The sequence below is a fragment of the Hippocampus bargibanti genome, linkage group LG12 (genome assembly GCF_051943395.1).
Source record: "Hippocampus bargibanti isolate YZ-2025 linkage group LG12, ASM5194339v1, whole genome shotgun sequence".
Classification (NCBI taxonomy): domain Eukaryota; kingdom Metazoa; phylum Chordata; class Actinopteri; order Syngnathiformes; family Syngnathidae; genus Hippocampus; species Hippocampus bargibanti.
In genome coordinates, this window is record NC_142745.1 from 16,280,001 (window position 1) to 16,307,604 (window position 27,604).

General features: G+C 41.9%; 3 protein-coding genes across 5 annotated transcripts in view; 2 read left to right on the top strand and 1 right to left on the bottom strand.

Annotated features, from left to right (window-relative positions):
• Positions 1 to 5,530, top strand: part of agtrap (angiotensin II receptor associated protein) — a 9,615-nt gene extending 4,085 nt beyond the window's left edge. The window contains exon 5 of one of the 2 annotated variants that reach the window (XM_089009756.1): positions 97 to 2,211. In XM_089009756.1, the coding sequence (XP_088865882.1) occupies positions 97 to 170 (74 nt within the window). In that variant the 3' untranslated portion in view covers positions 171 to 2,211. Of the gene's footprint in view, positions 1 to 96; positions 2,212 to 2,329 lie in introns of those variants that run through there. The other variant, XM_089009755.1, reaches the window with a different exon arrangement.
• A 184-nt stretch (positions 5,531 to 5,714) lies between these two features.
• On the bottom strand, positions 5,715 to 27,130 carry LOC148890728 (RING finger protein 207-like). 2 transcript variants are annotated; one of them, XM_089009753.1, is made up of 18 exons: positions 26,826 to 27,130; positions 26,120 to 26,310; positions 20,462 to 20,594; positions 20,154 to 20,298; positions 19,872 to 19,953; positions 19,525 to 19,600; positions 18,666 to 18,791; positions 18,209 to 18,255; positions 17,527 to 17,599; positions 13,426 to 13,494; positions 13,212 to 13,280; positions 12,504 to 12,610; positions 8,979 to 9,156; positions 8,670 to 8,855; positions 8,527 to 8,578; positions 8,328 to 8,445; positions 6,566 to 6,661; positions 5,715 to 6,369 (listed from the first exon to the last, which is right to left on the bottom strand). In XM_089009753.1, exons 1-18 carry the CDS (start codon positions 26,979 to 26,981, stop codon positions 6,291 to 6,293), a joined length of 1,983 nt encoding a protein of 660 aa, XP_088865879.1. In that variant the 5' UTR covers positions 26,982 to 27,130; the 3' UTR covers positions 5,715 to 6,290. The 2 variants fall into 2 exon arrangements, with proteins under 2 accessions (XP_088865879.1, XP_088865880.1); XM_089009754.1 differs by having other exon boundaries at positions 26,722 to 26,919.
• zpr1 (ZPR1 zinc finger) lies at positions 21,404 to 23,458 on the top strand. Its single transcript, XM_089011056.1, has one exon. It carries the CDS (start codon positions 21,512 to 21,514, stop codon positions 22,844 to 22,846), a length of 1,335 nt encoding a protein of 444 aa, XP_088867182.1. The 5' UTR covers positions 21,404 to 21,511; the 3' UTR covers positions 22,847 to 23,458.
• Positions 27,131 to 27,604: the final 474 nt, after the last annotated feature.

Genomic DNA, 27,604 nt, shown 5'->3' on the forward strand with positions numbered 1-27,604 from the left:
GCCACTTTGACCTCACGTGTCTCGTCTGGGATCGTTCTCATGTCCTCCTTTGTCTCCTCCCTCCCGCCCCCCTTCTCTTTACCTTTGACCTCTTAGACTTAGAGACCTCAGTGGACAGTCGCTGCACCACGGACAGTGCTGACAGTGCATTTATTGGCCGCCGCTATTGAACTCTCCACCTTCACCCCCCCCCCCCCCCGCCCCATCCTCTCGTTCACCCACTCCCTTTCTCTCTCTGCCAATCACCCGCCTTCCATATCCCCTCTGCACAGGAAGTGAGCTCATGAACTGAGAGAACATTTGTTTTGTATTTATAAGCGTGTGTGTGTGTGTATATCCCTTGTTTTTTGTGCTTGTTCTCATTATGTATTATTCATGCACCCTTATCTCAAGATCCCTAGCATGTGTGTGTTTGTGTGAATATTTGCAGAGTCATAATAATACACTGGTTCCTTGATATACAAATAACCACACTTAATGTTTTATTTTATTTTATTTTTTAAGATACAACCTGTAGTTGGCTTTGAAATAGCACTTTGTTGAATTAAAAAAAAAAATAGGAGTACCACAAGCAGTTGAAGAGTGCCGTCAAACTAAACGTAAAACAAAAGTTTGTTACACCTTGTGGATTGAATATAACCGAATTGCTTTCTGCTAAAAAACCTCTGCTTAGCCTCTTAACGAGCAGCGCAGAACAGCATCGGACGGCCTATGACGGGATTGATTTTGGCGTTGAATTGTTATAACTCTCAAAGCAACATTTAATAACATGTATTCTAATTATTATTATTATTATTATTATTATTATTATTTGAATACAATTGGTGGGGACCCACATTGGCTGTGAAAATAAAACGTGTCCGTTGAATGAACTTAAACAAAAAAAGGGACAAAAACTGTTTAACTCTTTGCACTTTGTCTGATGTCGTCATTCCATTATGTGCCATTATGAATTTGGGGAAGCCACTTATGATACAGGGATCACACAACTACTTTTCAAATCTGAAGTCAATAATGACCGTTATTGTGGTTTACATGGGACAATTTGAAATATCCGTTCGGACTTTAGCAAGCATCATGGAATTCCACAAGTTTGATTTGCTCTCGCGGGCCGAATAAAATCATGTGCTGGACCAGATTTGGCCCCCGGACCTTAACTTTGATACTTGTGATGTCATTCATCTATGCTTTTATGGACTCTAATCAGTGTCTGAAACTCATGGTTACTCAGGTTAGCAGACAACTCTGAAAAGTTCCCTGCCCGGCGATAAAGTTGATTGCCCCATTTTTCACAACTTGAAACACAATAAGACTAAACAAAAAAAAAAAAAACATTGTTGCAAAGTATTAAGGATTTTTTTTTATGAAGGATGTACCTACCATAAATATTCCCCTGCTTAAATTATGGTAAATATCCCTTGCTGATGAATTTGCTCCAGTTGTCGTTTGTCCACACACTGTTCGGATATGTTGCACAATGCAATGTTTGCGTTGCGTCGTCTGCTACAAGCCACGTGAACTCCTCTTTCCACGATGGTTTAAATGTACGTTTACGTTTTGTAGCGTCCTAAATTTTGTTAGCTTCTTTGGAATCTTTCTTCTGGGGCTGAGGTTCTGTGCGTCTACTTTGGACAATGATATGCAAATGCACAACCTTACAACGCTCGGGACAGTCCGGAAGCGCAAAGCAGGCTTCTGATTGGCTGCCGTGCTGAGTATACAAATTGCCAAACTAACTGAAATTCCTGATTTCGAAATCAGAACCATTTATTCCGATTTTGAAATCTTCGTTCAAACGTTTGCTTTATTGAATAAAGCAATTGTTTGATTTGAAAAAAAACATGTTGTTTTCTTTTCTTGAAAAAGTTTTCGGCCACCTGGGTCGAGACGTTTTGTAAGTTGTACGCCCGACGGAAAAGTTGCACGCCCCGGGCATCCGGGCAGGCGTTACTTCAGACACTGCTCCAATACGATAGGATCCTATTTTCCTTTTGGAACGCATTGATGGCATTTCCATTCATATAAATGGGGAAAGATGATTTGAGTAAGACAACGGGACAGATACATTCATTTGTCAAGGTACCACTGATCATAATCTGACTCCATTGTGAAAAGTTACTGATTGAATTGGTGTCCGACTTTGTACATATTGGAATAAATATTATGAAACGAGTCGCAGTGTCTACAAGTGATGATTTCAAAATTCCCCCCAAAAAGCTGCATTGATTCCACAAGCTCGCTGATCAATCCTCCACTCTGTGACGATGTGCCTTCATTGTTTTGTCACGGTGGGCGTTCCTCACCCCCACCCCGCACCACCCGCCTGCAGGTTTCCCCTCCATGAGCCGTAAAAGAGACGCGTACCAGTCCATCGACCCCCAACAGGACGCCTCCACCAGCGCCGCCAACCCCTTCAATCAGGCGCAGGACACCAAGGCGCCGAGGGTTTACTGATGCCCGCACGCTGGCGCCACCTGCAAACCGGGCAACCAAGTGGAGCACGACCGACCGATGGTTTGCTGCTGTCATTATTTTGGAAGCCTTTTTGTGTCAATATTGTATATTGTCTGTTGCATTTGTATTTTTATAGAAATGTTTATTGTTTGTTGGCCACTTGACAAATTGTTGGGGGCACGCACTGCATGCACGCATTTACACCCAATTGTTGCTGCTCTGCTTACATAAAAATAATATTTGAATATTACTCAGTGGAGCAACTTTTGCCAAGGCTAACTAGTAAGAAAAAATGTTTTGTCTTATTTGTTAGCAAGCAGTGTATTTATTTGCTTTACAATGAAAAAAAATAGTACATTAAATATGTATTTCCACACACTTAAAATTTTCATGAGCATAAAGTAAAATATTTAAAAAGACACACATCCGCATTTTGCATTTAATTTTACATGAGAGCAAGATAGAACTAGAAAAGGTTCGCATTTCATTCAGTGTATAGTAAATATAGTAAAATATACATGGACACAAAAGTTGCCTTTTGTTTTTAGTTCAGCATAAATGAATTAATTCTGTTTATAGACAGTGATACCTGGGTTTACGAACCCCTTGGCTTACGAATTTATCAGTTTACGAACGTTAAATTTATGAAAATTTTACCATGCCATACGAACTGTACCTTGGCATATGAACTTTTTTCGTACACAGATCTGCCTCAATGAGTGATGTGTAGTTCACGAACGAGCCTCTTCTAACAACAAAATGGCAGCCGACTGTTTTTGTCCTCTATTCCCCGCCCCCAGTATTCGCTTAAAGCCACGTGATTGGTCAAGAACGCCGCAGTGAGGGGAAGTGGTTTAAACATTAAAGAGACGGGCAGACGACAGTGAGAGAATTTCAACTTTGATAGTTCAAAGGCAGAGTGTAGACTGCAAGGTTAAAATATCTCATCAAGCAGGCACCACAAACAACCCGCACAAGCCATCTGTACACTTGATGCAAAAAGCTATCAACCCAGCGAAACAGAACATAATTGATGAGGAACTAGATAAAATTATCGCAGAGAAAGCACCTACAAGGGATCATTCCTCAAGATGGTGAAAGAAGAAAGCTACGTTCCTCATCAAGTGTTTAATACTGATGAAACCGGCCACTCCATTCCATCAAGCCATCAACGACCATCACAAAGGTCAATAAAACGACTTTATTATACAGTACAGTTAATTTCTTTATTACCATAGCACATTTATTATACATAAAATTAGGTATATTTTGTGTAGTTTTAAGGCTTAAAAAATTAGAAAGTAGAAAATTATGATTTTTGGGGTTTATTCTCTCTCAACGTTTGTAAACCAAAAACTTTGTCGGACAAGGGGTTCGTAAACCGAGGTATCACTGTACATGAAAGGATGCTCCGCATGGTAGATCCTTGGTTAGCTATGGGAAATTAATTTTTGGGATACACACTTTTCGCCTTACACACTGTCTGGGAACCAATTAAGTTCGTAAGCCAAGGTATCACTGTAGTTCTTTTGATTTCCCCCCACCCCCACCCCATTGTTTCGATTTAAATTTGCACTTAGTTTCATGCTTTAGTACTGTATGTCATATTGTCATATGCGTCTTGTTTGTTTTTGTTTCCACCCATTCCCGCCAGAGTTGTTCTTGGGGTCTCCCACAATCAACTCTCTTTGGCCACCTGTGCCATGTCCAGGTGTGCTTTGTTGTCTCGTCAGCTAGCTTGTACTGTATTTACATTCCTGGTTTTACACGCTCAAGATTCATTGGGGGAGATGGAGGATGAGGAAGTGGGTGGTGGGGATGATTTAGAATGACCTCGCACCTGTGACACGAGAGATGTGTTCCAGTGATGGGAATTCTGGCTCCTTTAAGAGAGCCGGTTCTTTTGGCTCAGCTCACTAAAAAGATCCGGCTAATGGCTCCCAAATGTGCGGCTTTAACCGATGAAATAGAGGGTGAAAAAAGTTGTCTCCTATTTCCGGCTTCTTGTAAGGAGACGGCTCTCTTCGTTCACTTGAGAGACGAGGCTCTAAGAACCGGCTCTAAGAACCGGCTCGTTCGCGAACGACAAATCACTAATGTGTTCATGAGGTGCTCAGGGAAGACTTTGGCTATTGATGATGTTGCCGCTCACACAGTACATGCAAATGCTAGTTTGTTGTTTTTATACAAGCATCATTGACGTTTTGTTGGGTGTATTTACAAAGCTCTAGCTTTCAAGCTAGCTAGCTATCTACATTGTTGTTTTAACACTTTTTTTAGTTGCGCATAAAGTAAAAGTGCAGAAAAGACCCATTTTTTTTATTTATATATAACCTCCCTAAGGTAAAATGACAAAAATGGGTATAATCACGAGCCTTTGCTTTTTACATTGGAATCAAGCATTTTTTGTTGTTATTCTGAGCATAAATGATTTTTTTACGAGTACAATAATAAAACTGAATCTAAATTTTAGTATTTTATTTGGGATATGAGCACAAAGTCAAAGAATACAAATGTGAGCTCTAGCTAAACAAGCCTCATAGAATAAATAAAAACATTTTCATCCAACCAGAAACACAAAACGAGGTAAATTACACATGTATGGTATGTAATACCAAATCAATACCATATACCAAATCAATAAAATTAAATATGACAATGTGCTTCAAAATGTCATTGCTTGTTTTTCTCTCTCATTTTCCGAAAATGTTGAAATGGGAGTCGTCCAAACTCTGCGATTAGGCAAACGGAATACTGTATACCAAATGAAAATAGCAAACGTAAAAAACAAGTGTACTCATTAAACAGCCATGCGCGTTTTTCTTTCTCACTATCTTCTATTTGCTCTAATTGACTTTTCTTTCTTTGCTGACCCAAATCCCCATTCGGTGAAGATGATTAAACATTCATTTTATCTTCCTCCTCCATCTTTAATGCTCAATTACGGGTGGAAAACGAGCGGCGTGGCTTCTCGCTCACCCCGAAACTCCAAAACGTGACGCCTAAAATAAACTTTCCGTGGCAACACCTTCCATGTGGGAGAATAATAATGAGCACGTCGGTGGACTGTCGGGCATGCATGATGAACGACCCCAGGGGGGGGGGGGGGGGGGGCGTGCAGGAACATGGTCGTTTGTTACCAGCTTGTCACAAAATGTTTTTTTAATGAATACGCACTTCGGACCTTTTTGACATTACCCTCAGGCTAAATCTGTACGTGATTATTTCCACAACTTTCGTGGGTGTCAATGAATTTAAATAAGCACCCCCCCCCCCCCCTCCCTTCGTCAACACATTATTATCAACAGCAGCTTATGGGCTAGCAGGTGCTAGCGCCTTTTATTTCTTTTGTTACAATGATGAAACGAATGAGAGACGAGCCTTGTGTTTCGACAGAGCCGCTGTTTGTTTTGCATTTTTCGACCCAATTGGTTTTCAAACAAGTTTCTGGAACGGATTATGGTCGACAAATAAAGTTTGACTGTACCATACACAAATTTACTGAATGCTACATGACTGAAAAATAAGTATATATGTTTACATTTCAATATATATACTTAAAATATTATTAAAAACAGAAAAAAAGTAAATACAATTTCATGAGATATGTATACTTTTCAAAAATACTGTACGACGTAATGTCACAAGCTGACAACAAAGCAAACTACATTTTCCACAGCGCTGATTCGACAAGAATGGTCATGTGATCATCCGCAGCCAATGATGGCCAAGCAGGAGTGTCATAACTAATTAACACTTCGAGTCGTGTATTTACCCTCCATGGCAGAGCTTCCGTCGAACCCCCGAGACAGATTCGTCGAACCCCCGGGGTTTGATCAAGGTTTCGAACCACTACACTCGAGCAGAAGCGGGTGGTTGTTCTTGTCTTGTTCGAGAAGACGCGTCGGCTTGTCGCTGTCGTTAACAAGAACAGAAAATACGACACATCCTCTGTGATGTTTGCATTTAGTGAAAGGATTCTTACAAATAATTTTAAAATATGAATTATTATTATTATTATTATAATATTTATTTTAACCTTTTTTCCTTGTGTTGTAATCCATTCAGTCACGATCTGAACGCCACAGTGCGTCCAATATATTGCGCTTACCCGTCTTGGTTTTCCGCTTCCGTTGTTATGTTCTCTTCGTAAATCTTCAGCATGGTTTCCGTTCGGTCATCACGGCACTCTTTGGACTCCTGGAGCCTACAAATAAAATAACATTACGGACAGGTGTACGTTTTCGTATTCATCAGTACACTACACAAATTATTGAATAAGGTTAATCCTTCTACCATTTGCTTGACTAATATATGCATAAAAAAAGAAACGAAAAGCATCTACAAGTTGGTTAAAGTTAATTTGAGCTCAGAGAGACAAATCGGGACGTTGTTATAAAACGTTGAGTTGACCTTAACAATGCAGAATCGATTCTTTTCAATTGGTATTCCTTGACATGTTCCAATCTGTCATTTATTTTCCAGTACATTTGAGTCCGTGTAGGATGGAAAACTTTCGTTGTGTAGGAATAAGTTCCAATATCTTGAGTCACCAAACGATTCAAGAAGACATTTCCGTTGCTAATCGCAACTCAACGCCCAGGCCGACACATTTGTTAGCACCTAAAAAGATTTGAACTATTGCAATAAATGCATTCAAATTCACATTTTGGAGCATCTTTTTAATTTTAAAGTTGCTTTAAAACGTTAACACATTTAACTCATTCGCTGCCATTCCCGAATTTGTTCGGGAATTGAAAAGTGCGACATGGTTTTGTTTTTTCTTGCGTAGGGTGTCGATAAAGTGCTGGTCAGACCTCTGGCAATGTTTATTCCCAGCATTTGTCTTTTGTCCATGTTAGTGCTTTGTAACAACCGACATCACTTTTTTGTTTCTTAACTGACATCAGAAAAACGTTTTATAGCATCTAAAATACCCAAAACACGCAGTATGATATTTTTATTCAAATGCAAAACACCAATAAAAATGACTTAGAGTGTCCAAAATCTGCAAAAAAATGAACCCGGAAGTGGCCTGTTTCAGAAGGTCCCGCCCCCTTGTTTGTGACGTCACCCCAAGACATCTTGCCTTGCTGGAGAATCAAATCAATGGCTTCAGATTCGGAGAATATGCTTTCTTGTTACTCATCCAGTTATGAATATGATGCAAATAGTTCTGAAGAAGAAAGCATACATGTTTGCAATCGATTAAATAATTTATTCCGTGTCATTTTGAGGCATCAGGGGTGGGAAATGTCGCACCCAAAAAAGCCGTGTAAGGAATTAATCAGCCCGTTTCCAGAGACGTACGGACACGTCTCCAACTCAAAAACAAGACTTCCTGAATATTCGGCGCATGTCTTAAAACGTAAAATATAGCTATATACGGTGGAATCTTTGTAAAATACGCTCAGTAGAAGTCATTTGAAGACATTTTACAAATTATGGACACAACTTGTCCAAAGACGTCGGTTGTCCTTTAAAGCGCGATATAAATCAATATGTATGTATTGTATTTTGTCCAGCTGCCCCCATTTCGAGCTTAGATAACTCCAGACCCATAAAACTTTGGAATTAACTCTCTTTTTTGATGAAAGAAGAGAGTTTAAGGTTTCTCACGCTGCATTAAACATTTATGCAGTTCTAAAACTCAATAATTTGTGGGTCCTGCAATTTGAGTGAAAATGACAAAAACCCTGGCACTGGAGTGGACACATTTTTGCACATAGTGTGGCAGTGAGTGAGTTAATCGTGACGATTAAATCACAGAAAAGTAAACCGGGCAAGCAAATGACGTGGACATAAGGAAAAGGCGTTGGAAAAGTGGCCGGAGCTTGGACAAAACCGAAAACGAATCCAACATAAAACACCACCTGGGTTCAAGTCTCTCTTTGACCTTGGCGATGGAGAGGATATAGGGGCTGATTTGCCTGGCGATGGTGGTCAGGTAGGAGTTCTCCTGCTTGAGCTGCATCAGGTCATGAAGCTGGGCTGCAAGGGTCCGAACGAAACCCATAAAGCACCCAGCCAGAGACAATAATCGGGCCAGATTTGAGAATACAGAAGACACACCTTCATAGATCTCTTGCTCGTTGGTGACCCTCTGAAAGGTCTCATCCCAGATCTGTGAGGGGGTAAATAAATCGCTAAGGTGATTTATAATTGTATTTTTTTTGCGGGTATCATCATTTGAAAAAGATCCAAGAGAAGAAGACCTCTTCAAACATGGCCCTCATGGTCTCCACCGTGGCATACTGGGAGGCGATCTGGCTGTCGATGTGCAACGAGCGGTCCAAAACCTCGCCCATTTGGTCCGTGTTGATGATGGAGTGGTGCTTGGTCAGATCTCGGTGCAACTCCTGAACTTGGTCTTTCAGGCTTTGGATCTCTGTTTGAAGGGTCTGAAGAAGCCAACAGTAATCATTCCAAAATCAAGTGAATATGTTTTCAGTTCTTAAGTATTCTCAAGTAGAATTTCCCAGACTATAAATGGCTCCACCAGCGTGCGGGTGTGTTTCACTCACCCTGTAAGCGTTCTCGTAGTTGTTACAATGCTTGGTGAAAGGCGTCTCGCGGCCCTCAGCCAGCAGGACCTTAGTGCAGATGTTGCGGTGAGACGTTGGCCTCCGACCGAACACGGAGCCCAGCGGCATCTCACCGATGGACTGCGAGCGGCAAGACATGGAGAGAGGCGACTGTAGCCTGAGGTGAAGTGAAGAAACGAGGGGTGGGGGGTTGGGGGGTTGATATCATGGCCGCTTTCTTTTGTCACAACACGACTCATTTTTAGATACGTTCAAAGGATTTAATCAAAAATCTAAATTGTGACCCCGTGTCACCAATTTTAGAATTCGGCACCTTTTGAAATTATAACGTATGACGGAAAATTGATGAAAAGGTTTCTTCAGCTGTCATCTGTACTTCTTTGCAGGTGTCGGACGTTTTGCTTCTCATCCAAGAGGCTTCGTCAGCGAACTAAAATTTGCTGGTAGTTTCAGAATTTTTGGTTTCATTCCCTATTCTTTTCTTTTGACATTTGTTAAAAGACCGCTGAGGGTTACCACAGTTTGTGAGTGCTCTCTTGACATATTTTGACTCCTTTTCTCTGCCTTCAACGCTTGTTGGCATTAGTTTATCCCAATGCTGGAGGGTTCTGATAACTTCTAGTTTGTGTTGTAGAAGTAATCAGTCAGAACAAGTGTATGTAGAAGTAATCAGTGTAACCTCAGGAAATAGTCCTCTGCACCCCTCAACCTTAGAGCAGGGACCTATCGTAGCAAAGGTCTGGCACCGCCACCTCTGGGCAGTAGGGAGATAAACACGTTAAGGCAAATCCAAAAGATCAATCTAAAAGATAGGCTGCCAAATGAAAAACATAGTAATGTAGGTTTTTCAATACATTGTAAGAATGAAAAATGAATGAAGTCATTAGTCAGAACAATAGGAACAATCAGTGGAGCGGCAGGGAGTAGTCCTCTGCTCTCCCCAACCTGAGCGCAGGGACCTATCATAGCAGAGTCCGGCACCGCCATTTCTGGACAGTAGGGATATATATATATAGGGCCTAAACTACCAGTAAGACTTTAGTTTGCTGACGAAGTTTCTTGGATAAGAAGCGAAACGTCCGACACCTTCAAAGAAGTACAGATGACGGCTGAAGAAACCTTTTCATTGATACTTTCCAAAGAAGACAGTGAAATGGTGGGATCTAGCAACGTTTCAAAAAGAACACAAAAACAAAGTACAATAACCGTCAAATCATTCAGCCGCTGTCAATTATTACATCCAAATTTCATCATCCCAAATGCCAGAGTTCAGAGTGACAAACATGCACAGAAGCCACTGTCTAATAAACTCACGCCGATTTATCGATCCGTCCGTCACGGTGGTGGGTGGGTTGGGGTGGGGAGGGATCTTGAAGACGAAAGGCTCCAATAAAGAAACAAAGCCAGACTCCGAGACGCACCTCGCTGCACCGCTTTCAATAAATACTTTTCCCAGCCCAGTGACATCAAGGGGCCCCGGAACAAAGTCAGTGCGGTGTGCCAACTCGTCGATTAATCCCGGAGGGTTCTGTGAAATTATGTTAAAAATAGTGCTGGGCCGATCCGCAGGCCTCTTTGCGTGTTGAGTGGTGAACAGTGTGATGGAATTACAAGTGGGGAAGGATACGTCGCTGCAACAAGACTTGATTGTTTTTGTGTGTGTGTGTGTGTGTGTGTGTGTGTGTGTGTGTGTGTGTGTGTGTGTGTGTGTGTGTGTGTGTGTGTGTGTGTGCGTGTGTGTGTGCGTGTGTGTGTGTGCGTGTGCGTGTGTGTGTGTGTGTGTGTGTGTGTGTTAGTTCTCAGTAACCAAGTACAGTGATACCTCAGTTTACAAATTGTATTAGTTCCCAGACAGTGTGTGTATGGCGAAAAGTTCGTCTGCCGAATATTTATTTCCCATAAGAAACCATTAATAATGAGAATAATCCGTTGCCAGGTCCCCATAAAACATGATTTTCTACTAAATAAGCCTTTAAAACTACACAAAATATTCCTTATTTTATGTATAATAGATGTGCCATTGGATTGTAACTAAAGAAATAAACTGTACTATATAATAAAGTCATGTTATTTACTTTTGGGATGGTTGTTGATGTAGTTGCCTCTTGGTGATATCCGAGTGACGTTACCGTGCTTTCTTGGCAATAATACCCTCACGCACACTGTCCCATGCTAGCTGCTTTTTGTTAATCCAAACAGAATTCAACCTCTTCTATTGCCTGAGACAGTTACTTAGACAACACAGAAACACCCTTAGCCACACGTAGCAATGGTCGACTTAACATACTGGTACTGGGACGCGAAATCAGACAAACGCACACCTCATTGGTGTTTTTCGATGATCTCCTTCTTCTACTCGACTGTAATTTCCTTTTTTGTCCTCTTTGTTTTTACACTAGCCTGGGATGGGGTCTTTTTCAGTCCCATCATAGCAAAAGTACTCCACTCGATAACAAACTATGTCTGCACTCAAAGAAGGGGGTGTGGAAAACTAGTCCGCCAGCCACGGTGGCGCTGTTCGACCGTGTGGTTTGGTGTTCATCCGCCAAAAACTAGTCCACCACCACATTGTGGCGCTCCGTGTGTTTCCCGAAAAGTAGTTCATATGCCAAGATTATATTCTGGCGAATTTAATGTTCATAAGGCGAAAAGTTCATGAGCCAAAGCTTTCATAAGCCGGGGTATCACTGTACAAATATTTGGCGACTGTCCTTAACCCATTCACTGCCAGATGATGTGCAAAAATGTGTCCACTCCAGTGCCAGGGTTTTTGTCATTTCCCCTCAAATTGCAGATTTCGATTGCAGAATATTGAGTTTTAGGATTACATAAACATTCAATGCAGTGTAAGAGACTTTAGTGAGTCTAAAGTCTCTTACACTGCATTGAAGTCTCTTACACTGCATCTTCATCGTCAAAAAAAAGTTAATTCCTAAATTATATGGGTCTGGAGTTATTTCAGCTCGAAATGGGGGCGGCTGAACAAAAGGCAAATCCTGCCCCCTCGTGGGAGGGAAAAAACATTGCCAGATGCAGCGCTTTATTCGCACCCATTCGCAACCAAAACCCAAACAAAATCGGGAATGCCGCTCCACGGCAAGCTTTTCAATGCCCGAATAAATTCGGGAATGGCAGTGAATGAGTTAAGTATGTTTTCAGGTTTTCAAACTTTCTGATAACTTGCATTTATTCACGTCGATGCATTCTACCCCTTTTCACACTGCACTTCGCAACGCAATACCCAAAAACCCGTCCATGGCGTAAGCAATTCCCACAAGGGGCTATCCAATAAATGCTTGTATAATCCTCCCCCTGTTACTTCCTGGCTGGTTGCTAGGCAAACAGCGTCCAAATATGGGCGAGCTTTGGGATTTCAACTCGGGATGCCTCGCCAAATGCCCAAACCGTCCCGCCCCATCGGTTTCCCGGAACGACGGCAACGCGGACACCACATGGAAAAGGGACGGGGTTACGTGGAAAAGAGAATGTCGGAAATGATCTCACCTCGTGACGACGCTGGAGGAGCCGGCGACTGACGGGGCGCAGCGCTGGCCAATCAGAAGCAGCGGTTCCAGGCAGCGGGCAAACTCACTGCGGTATTCTGTGTTGATCTATTACAGCAGAAGCTCCATGTTACATTTTGTAAACTTTGAGAAAAAAATACAGATTTGTCACGTAAATACAGTGATACCTTGGCTTACGAACTTAATTGGTTCCCAGAAAGTGTGGGTAAGGCAAAAAGTGTGTATTCCAAACATTAATTTAGTATTGGAAACCATTAAAATAATCCGTTCCCAGCTCCCCATAAAACATAATTTTCAACTAAATAAGCCTTAAAACTACACACAATATACCTTATTTTATGTACAATAAATGTGCTATGGTATTGTAGTTAAAGAAATAACCTATACTATATAATAAAGTCGTTTTATTTATCTTTGGGATGGTTGTTGATGGCTTGATGAAATGGATAGCTTTTTGCATAACGTGTCTCAAAAAGCTCTGGGTTGTACATCGGCTCGGTACACCGGCTCGGTCACAAACGACACATCACTCATTGTGGCGCTGCGTGTGTTTCCCAAAAATAGTTTGTGTGCCAAGATTATATTCTCGTAAATTTAACATTCGTAAGGCAAAAGGTTTGTTAGCTAAAGCGTTCGTAAGCCAAGGTATCACTGTACAGGATAGTACATCGCCGCACTTTGCACTGACTTTGCTGCTTTGCACTGGTCTTAGGCGATGGGGGAGCTTGACGATCCGCTTCAGTCGCTCCATCAGTTGCTGTGGAAGCGAAAACATTTTAATTCGTCCGGACTCGTTCCATTTGAAGTCAGCCGTCAGTGCACAGCCGCGATATCGCCGCTATGTGTTTGATGTTTCTTGCTTGGTGGAAATTGTTGCCATATTTTCAGCGGAATTCACTCACATAACCCATGTCCAGAAATTCAAACATGTTGGCCGAGCTGAGGAAGGCGGAGCAGGTGACCAGATGAACCTATCAAAAACACAAAGGGTGGTACTCAAGCAGACTATGTCCAAAGTCCAGCGCGGGGGCCCGTGGTCAATTTTCATCCAGCCCGCAGCCTATGTCATAAAATCAATAACTTCTGGCCCGCAGTTAAAATTAATACATTGGGCAGCCGCGCTTTTACCGACATGTGCCAAGTGCTGCCATTTTGAGGCCCAATTAGGAACAGCAAATTAGTATATGAGTCATTGACTGAATGAACCCCCGTATTTTATTTTATTATTTTAAACATCTACAATCAACAAAAGGAAGAAAGTTGCCTGTTAACGTCAATTCAATTATGCTATGCATATTTCAAATGAACCAAAACACATGCTGACGATAGCGGGAATTGAAATTAAAAAAACAACTGTGAAACACAGAATGTCTTGCTGAAATTGATTTCAATTAATGGATGTTTGTTTTATGAAAAATTGCCTTATTACAGGTTCGCAGCAGAGAAATGACCACAAACAACGACTGTATATATATATATATATATATATATATATATATATATATATATATATATATATATATATACAGTAAAGTCTCGTTATATCGATATTGGATATATCGATAGTCCCGGTTATATCGATACTATTTCTATGCACGCACGGAGAAAATTACATGCAAACAGGGTCGGATATATCGATATTTTTTTGGACTCCCTTGAATATCGATATAACGAGACTTTACTGTATATATATATATATATATATATATATATATATATATATATATATATATATATATATATATATATATATATCAGTGACGTTTAATGATAGAATGCACAGCAGTTCACAACATTTCCCATACGTCTAATGATAAAATACACAGCAATTCACAATATTTCCCCACATGAGTAATTACGCTAGGCTAGACACAAGCCGTCACTCTTATGCCCCCACATAAACACTCCAACATGAGTAATTACGCTAAACACAAACTGTCACCTTTTATGCCCCCACGTAAAGACTCCAACATCACAGTTCAGATCCAGAATAGTATACCTTACCGTTGACAGAGGGCGGAGAGCCGACGAAACACCCCGGTAGAGTAATCTGGAAAACCGAAGAGCTGGCCACTCGTGCACAGTTCACAGCAGACTCTAACCGGTATTGAGGAACCCCCGCCCCCAACTTATAGACCCAACTCACGAGAACAAGTGGCCAGTTTGTCCTCGCTAGAGATGAGTCATTTCTCCCCCCTCCCTCAGCCTTGGGACCAGGTGCTCCAGAAAAACATGTGTATGATACATTGTCGGGCGTATTAGAAAATGAGCAGTTCATGCAGGAAAATACAAAACATAGATAAGTGTGGAACAAGCGATAAAACAAGTGGTACCAGGTGTTCATGATCAGTGTGAGAGAAAACAGAAAGTGGCAAACAAATTGTATAACCATATGGGTCAGCTCAGGACACCAATAAAAATTTCTTCCTTCACTGTTATATTTAAAGAGTGTCTGCCAAGGGTGGCCCCGCGGTTGGCGTTGTCAAAGTTAAGGACTGTGGGCCAAATCTTGCCCGCCACATCATTTTATACATCCCCCCAAAGCAAATCAAATTTGTGAAATTGCATGATGGTTGCTAGAGTTCGCAACAAATTTTCAACTTGTCATATGTAAACCACAATAACAGTCATTATTCTTTACTCCTGATTATTCATTCATTTGTTGCACGCTCTGTATGTATTATGTGGAGGGATTAAACATTCTAATGGCTTCCCCAAAATCATAACGGCCCCTAAGAGGAAACCGTCACTACACTCTGCCCCGCGGCAAACAATGACTTTGACACATTGCTCTAGTCTAAAGCACGAAGTGGGGTTTCAAATTGGGGATATAAAACAAGATTATAATCAGTGACGTGCAGTGAGGTTCATGGCTGGTGAGGCACTGACGTCATCACAGTCAGATTTACAAACATATGAACTCCACAGTGTAGCTTATTCACCATTTCATTGGCAACAGTTAACGTGTTTTGTTTAAAACGTCATGTCAGCATTCTTTATATACTGTATACAAACTGTAGCATAGAAAAATAAAAAATAAAAAAAACGTTATTATCGTGTTACCTTTACTTATAAATGAAGTCCATGTCTCTCTGTCTCAATGGAGATCACTGCCAGTGAAGAAAGTCTCCTTGATCAGTCCTGTTCCGACTGTATATTTTCAGTCTTTTGTGCTGAGAATGAGCGCTCCACTGATGCTGTAGTAGCTGGAAATGTGAGCACGAGCTGGAGCAACTTTGTCGCTTCAGGAATAGTTTCAATGAGATCCTTCTTGGCCAAAAAGCTGAGAAGCTGTCCAGGAGATTTACATTCATCCCTCACCGTTTGTAAGCTAGACAGTCCGGTCTTCCTTTAATTATTATCTCCTGCTTTGATTGAAAGTCCAGTTGTGAACATTCTTTCAATTTAGATATACAGTAAAGTATCGTTATATCTTATATATATTATATCTATATTATATCGTTATATCAATATCGGTTATATCGATAGTACTGCTTATTACGATACTATTTCTATGAACGTAAGAAGAAAATTTACATGCCGCAGGATCGGATATATCGATAGTCCGGTTATATCGATATTTTTTCCGACTCCTGAGAATATCGATATAACGAGACTTTACTGTATTATATACAGTAAAGTCTCGTTATATCGATATCGGATATATCGATAGTCCCGGTTATATCGATACTATTTCTATGCACGCACAGAGAAAATTACATGCAAACAGGGTCGGATATATCGATAGTCCCGGTTATATCGATACTATTTCTATGCACGCACGGAGAAAATTACATGTGCGCAGGGTCGGATATATCGATAGTCCCGGTTATATCGATATTTTTTCGGACTCCCTTGAATATCGATATAACGATACTTTACTGTATATTATATATTATATATTATATATTATATATTATGTATTGTATTGTATTGTATTGTATTGTATTGTATTGTGTAGATATATTGTTTTTTAGCATTTTTGACCACGACATTCATCAAGGAGGAGACTGTGCTGAGCGGTTGCGCCTTTTCGGCAGCATATGGGAGGAATGTCGGTGCCATTCGACTGTCATCGCTGGACACCAAAGGGGCCATTGTGCTTTTTTGCGCCTGTATTGGGAAGCATCTTCACAGCCCCGCTTTGTTCAGCGGAAAGGTCGGTGCTGTTGGACATCTTTGCAGATGGATGAATGCCTCGCTTGAGGAGCCTGCGATAAGAAGGAGCGTCCGCGCAGAGCGCCGATGCGGATGTGGAACTGTCGCGACTTGGAATTGAAGCAGATTTATGTGGGACCGGAGATGTGAGACAATCTCTTCGTCAATGGATGCTACAGCTGCGTGTTTGCTTTCAACATTTAGCTTGTAGTCGACGTGCACGTTCCACCATGATATCCCTGATCCACTGGTGAAGAGACGCTTTGATCCTCTCCTCTTTCATGTGAAAATGCTTTGGTTAACAAAGAGGGTACAGAAAGTGCTTAAGGATGAATGACTCTCTGTGTCTGTGTTGTCATGTTATTTGTTATTTAGTTTTTTTTTTCTTTTGACTTCAAGACGGCGCCGCGACAGTGGCTGCCTTTCCAGCAGCTCATGTATTGTGTTTCTCTACTTTCATTCCTCTCATAACTTTGCTGCTGTGAAATGTAAATTTCTCCAGTGCGAGACTAATAAAGGCAAATCCATCCATCCATATAATCCTCCATTCTGAAAATAAGGCCAAGCAACACGAAAAATGACTGGATGGTTGCACTTAACTTGCTAACTGTGCTGTCACTAATTCTATTATTCAGCAGCCGAGGAGTCGCAAGAAGAATCTCTGGAATCACCAGCGCCCCCTGTCATGAGGCAGGAGAACTGTGTGCCTCACCTATGCACACAGTCTTGATTAGTTTGCCTCCCCTGACTGCACGTCACTGATTATAATTGTACATTAGGTTTTCAAATTAGTTGGGGTCAAGGTTTAAGTGTGGCTGTGTGTTGTTGATGGGTGTGTTTCGTACCTGGAGTGTTGGCAGGAGTGAGGTGAGGTGTGACAGCTGCTCCTTGAGCGCTTTCTCCTTCTCCTCATGTTGGCTACACATACACAAAATAATTGCTGTGGAGTCCATTCAAAATGAGCACTCAGCCACATTCCGACTCAAATAGCCCGGACCGGCCTTCCAGGAAGCGGCCGTCGGTTCGGCTGGCCCGCTTCCAGGCATTGGTAAACTCTGCAGAGTGAAACCGGATCGTTTCACTCCCAATACCGAATAGTCAAAACGGCCAATTGGTCAATCATAGGGAATAACAACATTGATTGGTCATTCGAATGGACGTCATTTGTGACTAACGACGGCAACGGCTGTGGCGGCAACAAATCAAACGCTTGTTATTTATTCATATTTTATTGAAATGAGTTTTGAGCCACTTGCTCTAAGCAATTTTAATTTTTAGAATGTAATTATTTAGCACATATTTATGCAGCCCCAAGACTGAAAATGGCGAGGTACATTTGTGTTTTAGTATTAATCGATTGGCCGATATTTAATCACAGGTTTCATGTTGACACTCGTGTTACGTTAAATGCATTTTGAAGAATAAAGCCGATGTCTCGTTTCTTTTTATCTGAAAAAGGCGAACAACGCTCGTGTACATTCGTTGAAAAGTTGGTCGTGATTATGCTATAGTTTGATTCAGAAGTACCTCTGTGCGGTCTTCAGCAAAATCTTCTTCCTCTCAGCCAGTTTTTCCTGTTAAAACAATATAATATTGATTGCAAGAATTAATAAATTCTGACAATTACGTGACTGCAATGTGTCTTTGAGAGTTTTGAATATATATAAATGAAATGTATTATTATTATAAATAGGGAAAGTGGGCAAATATTCACGTACGTACTTATATAAACGTGTAAATATTCACTTCTCTTTTCACAGTTAGATCAACAGCGCCCACCAGTGGTCACACAACAACATAGTTGTTGTGTGGATTTTTCTTTTGGTGCATGAAGTTGAAGTAAAATGTATTGTGTGGTTGGTTACATGAACCGCAACGCGGTACCTCAGTTCCATTTATACATCAAATATTATCACGACGTTTCTTTCAATGATTCAAAAATCATCTTTCGTGTTCCGGTTGAATTTGAAATGAACTCGATTGCCTGCAAACTGTTGAAGAGAGAGCAGATGGCGCTTTCCTCCTCCTCCACGTTCAGACAGACTTCTCCTATCATGGACCTCAGCAGGAAGATGGCTTCTCGGGTGGACGTCTGGAGCTCCTTCACCACCTGTGTTTGTTGGAGGCAGGGGGAGACGATGCTGTCAAAACATTATACAGTAATCACTTGTTTTTTGCGGTTAATGGGGACCAGGACCACCCGTGATAGACGAAAATCCGCGAAATCGAGTTTCATAATAATAACCCACTTGATAAAACAGAGGGGGTTGCTGGGCGGGGCCTAGATGACGCACAGTCAATCCACATGGCTGTGTAAACCATGAGATTTCGTGTTGTCATCGAGTGACTTCAGTGCTGGGAACTAATCAAGCTATAGCCATGTACAAAACCTCTGAGTCATTTGGCTTTTTGTTTTATTCTGAATGTTTTTTTCCCTGAAAAAAAATCTGTGACGGATTGAAACCGGGATGAGTGAACCGCGAAGTGCGAGGAATCAATGTATGCAGCTCCAGTGTTGACACTAACAAATTCATGGGAATTTATTATTTGTATTTATTTTCTAATAACTTTTATAGATGTACTTCCAACCCCTTACCTTGTCCAAAAGGACTTTCTTCAACCTCGACTGGACACAAATCACGTGACAAATAATGATATTCTTACCACATTTACCAAATTAAAAATGAGATAAAGCCCATCGTTGCTGAAATGTTGATGGATAGTATTGGCGGTGGGACAATCTATAGGTAGCAATTATCGAAGTTGATTCAGAAGTTCAACTTCCATCAGATTATATTTTCCACACACGTATCTGAACTTCTATTTAAGTGCAAATTTCTTACCAGGACGGCCTGGTCCAACATCTCACATCCTTGCATGTAGGCCGTCTCAATGTCTATGCAGTGAGTGCGACTCTCCCTGTGGAGTGCGCACACATGCGCACACACGCACACATGCACACACACACACACACACACACACACACACACACACACACACACACACACACACACACACACACACACACGCACACACGCGCGCACACACACACACACACACGCACACACACACACACACACACACACACAGACACACGCACACACACGCATATACACACAAAGGGAAGGTGATGTAACAAGGAGGACGCTGTTGAGCAGCCAAATGGGTTTTGCGTGGCACATTCACTCACACTTGCATATCTCGGAAGCACTTGATGCAAAGCATGGACTTGTTCTCGGTGGAGAAAAGGATGTAGGGTTCCTCGTGCAAAACTGATGACACACATTGTCACTGAGTGTTATTCATGGGTTCCAAATGACGTTTGAGGTACAGTAATTCTACTTCCATCATGTATCCCCCATGTTAGTGCTTCTTTCTAGTCTTTAGGCGAGAGGAAAAGGCCTTACTGACCCTAACCTTTGACCCCTGACAGACTCGAGAACATGTGCAAGGTTTCCAAAGTATCTCTCACCACACTTCCTGTGCTTGGCTTTGCTGCGCTTCGATAGTGAGACAATGTCGTGGTGGGCAAACATTCTGGCTTTGTGTGTGAGCTCCCTGCAGGTGCAGCAGAGAGGCTGGTTACATGTGTTGCAGTAGAACATCACGCCTGTGTCCTGAATGAAAAGAATGAGTTCAAAGCAAGAAAGCAAGAAAGCAAGCAAGAAAGAAAGAAAGAACACAGGTCAATCATGAATTCATCAGAATTTGTACAAAAGAAAAGAAACCCAATGTTTTATTATTATTATTTTCTCGTGTTGCAATGTTGTCAATTTGAACCTTTTTGTTGCTCTCCTGGTCACAGTTGGCACACTGCACAATCTCCTCGGCGTCTGCATTGTTGTCCACCAGGAATTTAAGCAGACGGTCCTCTGGTGGGAGCCCATTGTTCCCCTTTATGATGGTTGGGTATCTGCAAGATGTGAGAAAATTTGGACTGTGGACAAGTAATAAATCCATCCACCCGATTCATGTAGAGCTTAAAATTAAGTTATATTGAGCACCAAACTAAACTCAACCTTAAATGTCTAAAACACTGCAAACCACCAACAGCCTCATCTGAAAAAAAGTGGGCATCAATAAAAATGAATATTTAAATAACTCAACAAAAATGGATGGATGAATGAATAAATGGAGGAATGAATGACTAAGTGAATGAATTTAAAAAGTGTAAATATATTCAAACTGAAATACATATACCTGTATATATGATACATTTTTTGTGCATTCATACAGTTCAGTCTTCTGTCATTGTTTTTGTACATGCAATACCTCACTGTGAGACTATTAAGGGCTTTCTGATTCTGATTATAATATATTTATATATATTGAAGAAATGTGCATTTCATGCGAGCACACCTCACCCTCATAAATTGAATACATAATTTAGATTTATGCATATACAGCAAAACAGTTTTCATCGTGAATCACATATGTGAGAAAATTATCGGCTGTATTTTGTCTTCATAATGAAACATTGAGAAACTCTCAAGTCAACTACTATATTGATTTGCGGATTATTATACAAGATGACAAGTGAAAGCGCGTTACAAATTAAAAAAATAAACCCATAAATGGAACGATCATGGTGGAAATTACACTTAAATTAATAAACGTTACATCAATAGATTTTGAGCCAGGGCGCCCCCAAATCAGTTGTAGTACTCGAGTGAACCACTACATGGAAGTAGATGTTATACACTGCGCCGACACAGAAGAAGATAATGCGGAAAAAGTAGTGAAGACGTCATAGTTAGCATGTGCTGACACCGCGCCGTTAGGAAACTTTACCAGAGGTACAGCCGAACGACATTTTCAACCATTTGAGCCATGTCTGTCATCGCCCAGGAGCACGTTCGAGGGGGGAATGTCTTTAAAGACCTCAGCGCCGACGACGAAGACTGGCAGCCGACCGAGATCGAGAGCCTGTGCATGAACTGCTATCAAAACGGTACGACGCGTTTGCTCCTCACTAAAGTGCCCTTCTTTAAAGAAATCATCGTCAGCTCGTTCAGTTGCGACGAGTGCAGCTGGTCTAACACGGAGATCCAGTCCGCGGGGCGCATTCAGGAGCAGGGGGTCTGCTACACTCTCAAAGTCACGAGTAAAGACGATTTGAACCGCGAGGTGGTCAAAATGGACAGTGCCACGACCAGGATACCGGAGCTGGATTTTGAGATCCCCCCGTTTACACAGAAAGGGGCCTTATCCACCGTGGAAGGCCTCCTGGACCGAGCCATGGCCGGGCTGGAGCAAGATCAAGCGGCCAGACGGGAAGCTGACCCCGAGGTGGCCGGGAAAATCCACACGTTCCTCCAGAAACTGAAGAAGTTGAAAGATGTGGAGGAGGCCTTCACGGTGGTCATCGAAGACCCGTCGGGCAACAGTTTTGTGGAGAACCCGTCCGCCCCGCTGAAAGACGAGGCCTTGACGGTGTCGTGGTTCCGGCGCAGCATACAGCAGGAGAAGCAGCTGGGTTTGCGGGCCGACGACGAGCCGGATGACGAACCGCCACCCGGCAATGACCTGGACACGATGCGGAGCGAGGTGCTGGTTTTCAACACCAACTGCCCCGAGTGCAACGCACCGGCCTCCACCAACATGAAGCTGGTGCAGATCCCCCACTTTAAGGAGGCCATCATCATGGCCACCAACTGCGACTCCTGCGGCCACCGCACCAACGAGGTCAAGTCGGGCGGCGCCACCGAGGAGAAGGGCACCAAGATCACCCTGTGCATCACCGCCGCATCTGACATGACACGGGACCTGCTCAAATCAGAGACCTGCTCCGTCCTCATCCCCGAGCTGGACTTCGAGCTGGGCATGGCGGCGCTGTGCGGCAAGTTCACCACCGTGGAGGGCCTTCTGACAGATGTCAAGGACCTGGTGTTGGGCAAGAACCCCTTTGTGTGTGGCGACAGCGGCGACACGGCCCGCGTGCAGAAGCTGAAGAAGTTCAGCGAGAAGATTGACAGCATCATCGCCGGGCAGATGAAAGCCCACCTGGTGCTGGACGACCCGGCTGGGAACAGCTACCTGGAGAACGTGTACGCGCCCGAGTCCGACCCGGAGATGACGGTGGAAACGTACGAGCGCACGTTTGAGCAGAATGAAGAGCTCGGCCTTAACGACATGAAGACGGAAGGCTACCAGGAGGACAACTGAAGAAAAGCAGAACCCCCCCCCCCAAAAAAAAAAAAAAAAAACAACAACAACATAAGATGTACCTCTTTTTTCCACATTGTCGTTTTATCTCCTCCCGTCCTTGAGTTGAGCGGTTCTTGAGAACATTTTAATCATATCAAGAGGACAAATTAAGTTATATGTAACCGTGGAAACCCGTTTAGTCGATATTTTTGCTAACATGCTAAATTACCTACGTACGCTTGTTACCGTCAGATATTTCAACACATTAGTCGGATTTAAATACGCCGTAACCGTAATTAAGTGGATTGGAAGAAATACTTTTAGTTGTAGTGCAGTGACATCTCACAAGAGGGCGGCCCGGGCGTTTGTCTGCTTAATTTATCAGAGCAGGAATCAGAATTAAAAACAAAACTAGGGCATGTTTATTATTTTTTTCCATCAATGCAATTATTGCTTACGCTATTGTTCGATATTTTATTTGGACAATGTCGTACTGATGATTTTATTTTCTTTTTTTACATGTGGCAGTATTTCACATTCAAATGAGTGACATCATATGTTAAGCGGAAAATGTGTTGACACGGAAAAAAGAAAAGCGGTTTGGAAATAAAGTTGTCATGAGATCGACAATTGATCATTCTGCATGATGTACTTAAACCGGTTCTAATTCACCGTCATACGTTAGCATTTTATTGACAAACTGTTGATTACATTTGGAGTGTGGTGCGAATGCAAATATTTTTATGCGGAAAGTCCAAAGATTTACCTACATACAAAAATAAAAGCAAACTTTTGAGAACTTTATACAATGCCAAGCGGTACTTTGGCACAGCAACATGCTTAACTCATTCACTGCTATTCCCGAATCCATTTGGGATTTGGCTTTTCTTGGAAGGTGGGGTGCTGATAAAGTGATGGTCAGACCTCTGCCAATGTGTTTCCCTTCCATGAGGGGGCAGCATTTCCCTTTTTTCCATGTTAGCGCTGTGTTACAGTTTCAGCTGTTATAGCGCTGTATAAATCAATATGGATGTATTATATTGTATTTTGTACAGCCACCCCCATTTCAAGCTCAGATAACTCCAGACCCATATAACTTAGGAATTAAGTCTAATGTTTCTTATGCTGAATTTAATGTTTATGTAGTCCTGAAACTCAATATTTTGTGGGTCGTGCAATTTGAGTGACAATGACAAAAACCCTGGCACTGGAGTGGACACATTTGCACATGGTCAGGCAGTGAATTAGTTAATGTGGTTTTGCAATTGCGCATACTGGGACATTATTGTAATATTTCTAATACATTGAACCTCTTGCATGAGAAAACTTGCGTCAAATCAAATGTGTGCCTTATTATTTCTTATTCTGATTATTTTCAAGTGTAGCAAACCAAGTGTATAGTGAGAATTATTTTAATCCAATATAACGTCAGACCAATACTTTGACCCGGGAGCACATTGTCGTGCTCACACGGCGTGACCCCACACACTAAAATTAGCGCCACCGGCCAAAAGGTCATCGAAAGTCAGGTGAGGCTCCTCGGTGGGAAAGAATTGGGTTGCCGTCACGTGCCTGCGTTGGAAGCCGCTGCTGACTATGTCGCCAAATGCCACAACGCTTTGTTTACCGAATGACCGGCAGGGCGAAATCTGAGACCGGGAAGACACGTCAAGCCTGGCAGCTGTTTCGGCTACTCAGACCCGTTGACGGAGCCAAGCGGGCAAATGGAAAATCCAAAGACTGAGCAGACGTTTGCCAAAAGATGCAGGATTCTCCTCCCATTGTCCCAAATGTGTGGAATCGAGATGAAGAGGGGGTGGGCGGTTTCACGCTTGGCTCAAATTGCAACATTTGATGTCAAATGATGCCATTTTTTTCATTTAGGAGACTTCAAAGTGGAATGTTCCAAAATTATTGTTCATTTTATGTTTATAGTATGTTTTGACCCAGTATTATTGTCTATTTCAAAATGTTCCCGGCTTTGCTTCTTCATTCTCAGTTATGAAATTATAAATAGCACCCAGTAGTCAAGTTCTTTCACGAAGCACAAAAAGGTACCGTATTTGGTGTATAAGGCGCACACCCAATGAATGGTGTATTTTCAAACTTTATAATAATGCATTTCATTTATAAGCGCCTTTCAAAACTCTCAAGGTCACTTCACATTTACGGGATAAGTTTTTATGTGGTTGAGCAGCGGCAGCCACACGCGCCAGTGTTCACTCAACCTGGAATAACTCAAATAGACCGAAAGCTAGCTAGCTAGCTAATAGATAGCCAATAGCTAGATAGGTAGTTAATAGCTAGCTATATAGCGAATAGCTAACGAGATAGCCAGCTAGCTAGACAGATAAAACATTTAAAGACATTTTAAAAAAAGAAACCACAAAATAAAGCAAACACTGTTGGAATTTTCATGTTGACACTAATAATGCTGATCATAAAATAAAGGCAAATAATCATATCAAAATGCACCATTGATGATGATAATTATTATTGCCATCATCATTATATATTTATTTGCTTGTTTATGATGTACAGTAAAGTCTCGTTATATCGATATTCAAGGGAGTCCGAAAAAATATCGATATAACCGGGACTATCGATATATCCGAACCTGTTTGCATGTAATTTTCTCCGTGCCTGCATAGAAATAATATCGATATAACCGGGACTATCGATATATCCGATATCGATATAACGAGACTTTACTGTATTTAAATTTCCACATATAAGGCGCACCGGACTAAAGGCGCACCTTCAATGAATGGAAAAAGTTTTCCAAATGTAATATATAAATATATAAACATTTTCCGAATATAAGGTGGATACATGATCAGGCGCTACTGTATAGGCTGGGGTTACGCACAACTTCTACAGGGGGAAATTGAGTTGGTGGCTGCTGACTAGTTGCGAGACCTGTTGTGGCTCAATATGACTTCACGTATAAGGCGCGCTGGCGTATTAGGCTCAGGTTATCTGTTGAAGAAAATTAAGGCTTTTCAGTGCGCCTTATACGCCGGAATATACGGTAATTTTTGGCAAATCCAATCCAATGTACACTAATTTTTGTTGTGAAATTGTCTTTGCGTTTTAATACGAAGACTCTCCACGCTCCACACTTTTTCATTTCTCCTTTTATGTGAATGCTCAGGATACAGCCTGGCGTTCTTGATTGGTGCCCGTGGGCAAAAGCAACGATTCAACCCTTTATTTAATTGATACTGATTGACATTGACAAAGACAATTGATAGTTTTTTTAAAGCGCCCAGTTGTACTTGCGTCTCTTACCCGCAGAGGGGGCAGCTGAGTCGACTGTCGTTGGTTCTGCCCAGCAAACAGCGGGCGCAGAAGATGTGGTGGCAGTCCAGCAGACACGGCGACTGATACTGCTGGTGGCACAAATGGCACACCAGCGGGTGCACGTTGGCGCAGTCCACATTGCACAGGTTGTCCAAATTGCTGATGATTCCACCAGCCATCTGGAATCAGAACTTGCAATCAATCGGGGACTTTTTCGAAGGTGTGTTTCATGTCAAATACATATTTGCAATTGTAACGTAATTAAAACGTTTCCTCTAATGTCTCCTGTAATAATCATGTCAGAATGTACAACAAATTAATGAATAACTAGTTTTCAAATCTAAAGTAAATTATGACTTGTTGTGGTATACAGTACGTGGGACAATTTGAAATTTTGGTTCGGACTTTAGCAAGCATCAGGCTTGATTTGCTTTCGGGGGTCGAATAAAATGATGTGGCGGGCCAGAATTTGCCCCCGGGCCTTAACTTTGACACTTGCGCTCTAACATGTTCCACGAAGTCACAGCTTGCTTGTAACAGGAATCAATTCCCACACGGAATAAAATAAACTACAGGAGCTGCACTCTTACCTTCACATCTGATGGGCACTCGCAGCGTGAGAAAATCCCCAAACGGCACCAAATAAACAAGCTTCGATTAAACGAAGTCAGTGTTCCACTGAGCGCTGTCTTACCTTTGAGCTGCGCGATCGGCCTGCCCCCAGAGGGAATGACAACAATGTTTCAATAGTAGGACCCCGGGTCGCCGCTGCCAGGCAGCTGACGGCACACACCTCGTGCTGCCACCAACCCTCGCTCACTCCCCCACCATCAAAGTGCAACAGGGACATGCAGTTGCCCAAGCGATAACCCTGACTCAATCCAAATATGCAGAGGGTGCTGATAATGACGTAGAAGTTATATCTCTTCAGCAAAACACAGTGAAACCTCCAATCGGTCAATTTCTAATGGTCGAAAACTAAATTCACTTTTTGTGTTAGCTTACCTTGTTCTGGCCCTTCGTCGTGTGGTGCTCCACAGGGATCTATTTTGTTCCCTCTGCTGTTTTCACTGACTTTTTAAATGTTATTTTCTTCTACTTCTCCCTGAATGACAGATGGGTGTCCCTCTGAGCAAAAATAACTCATTCTCCATAAGACCATGTACATGAGTGGTCCATCGATGAGAAAGTTTCTTCAGCCGTCATCTGTACCTTCAAAAAAGTACAGATGACGGATGAAGAAACCTTCTCATCGATAAAATACAAAGGGAAAAGCTGAAAGGAAAAGAAGAGATTTCAACTAAAATAAAACTGCAATAATAATGTTCATTCGTCCCATTGGCCCTTATCTGTCCCTTCCTGTTGACTTTTTCAAATCAAGGTCATAAATAAATCGAAAAAAATATTTTAGCCTAAAATCAACGAATACTTTTGGAAGACTTAATCAAGCACTGAATCATCGATGCGAGTTCG

Excerpts from the sequence above, each read along its gene's own strand:
- zpr1 (XM_089011056.1), top strand. The coding sequence starts at position 21,512 with ATGTCTGTCATCGCCCAGGAGCACGTTCGAGGGGGGAATGTCTTTAAA.
- LOC148890728 (XM_089009753.1), bottom strand. The coding sequence starts at position 26,981 with ATGTCCCTGTTGCACTTTGATGGTGGGGGAGTGAGCGAGGGTTGGTGG. Across the intron at positions 17,600-18,208 it reads TTGCTGAAGACCGCACAGAG|CCAACATGAGGAGAAGGAGA; the intron begins GTACTTCTGAAT and ends GTGTATGTGTAG. Across the intron at positions 12,611-13,211 it reads GACCAGTGCAAAGCAGCAAA|ATCAACACAGAATACCGCAG; the intron begins GTCAGTGCAAAG and ends CTGCTGTAATAG.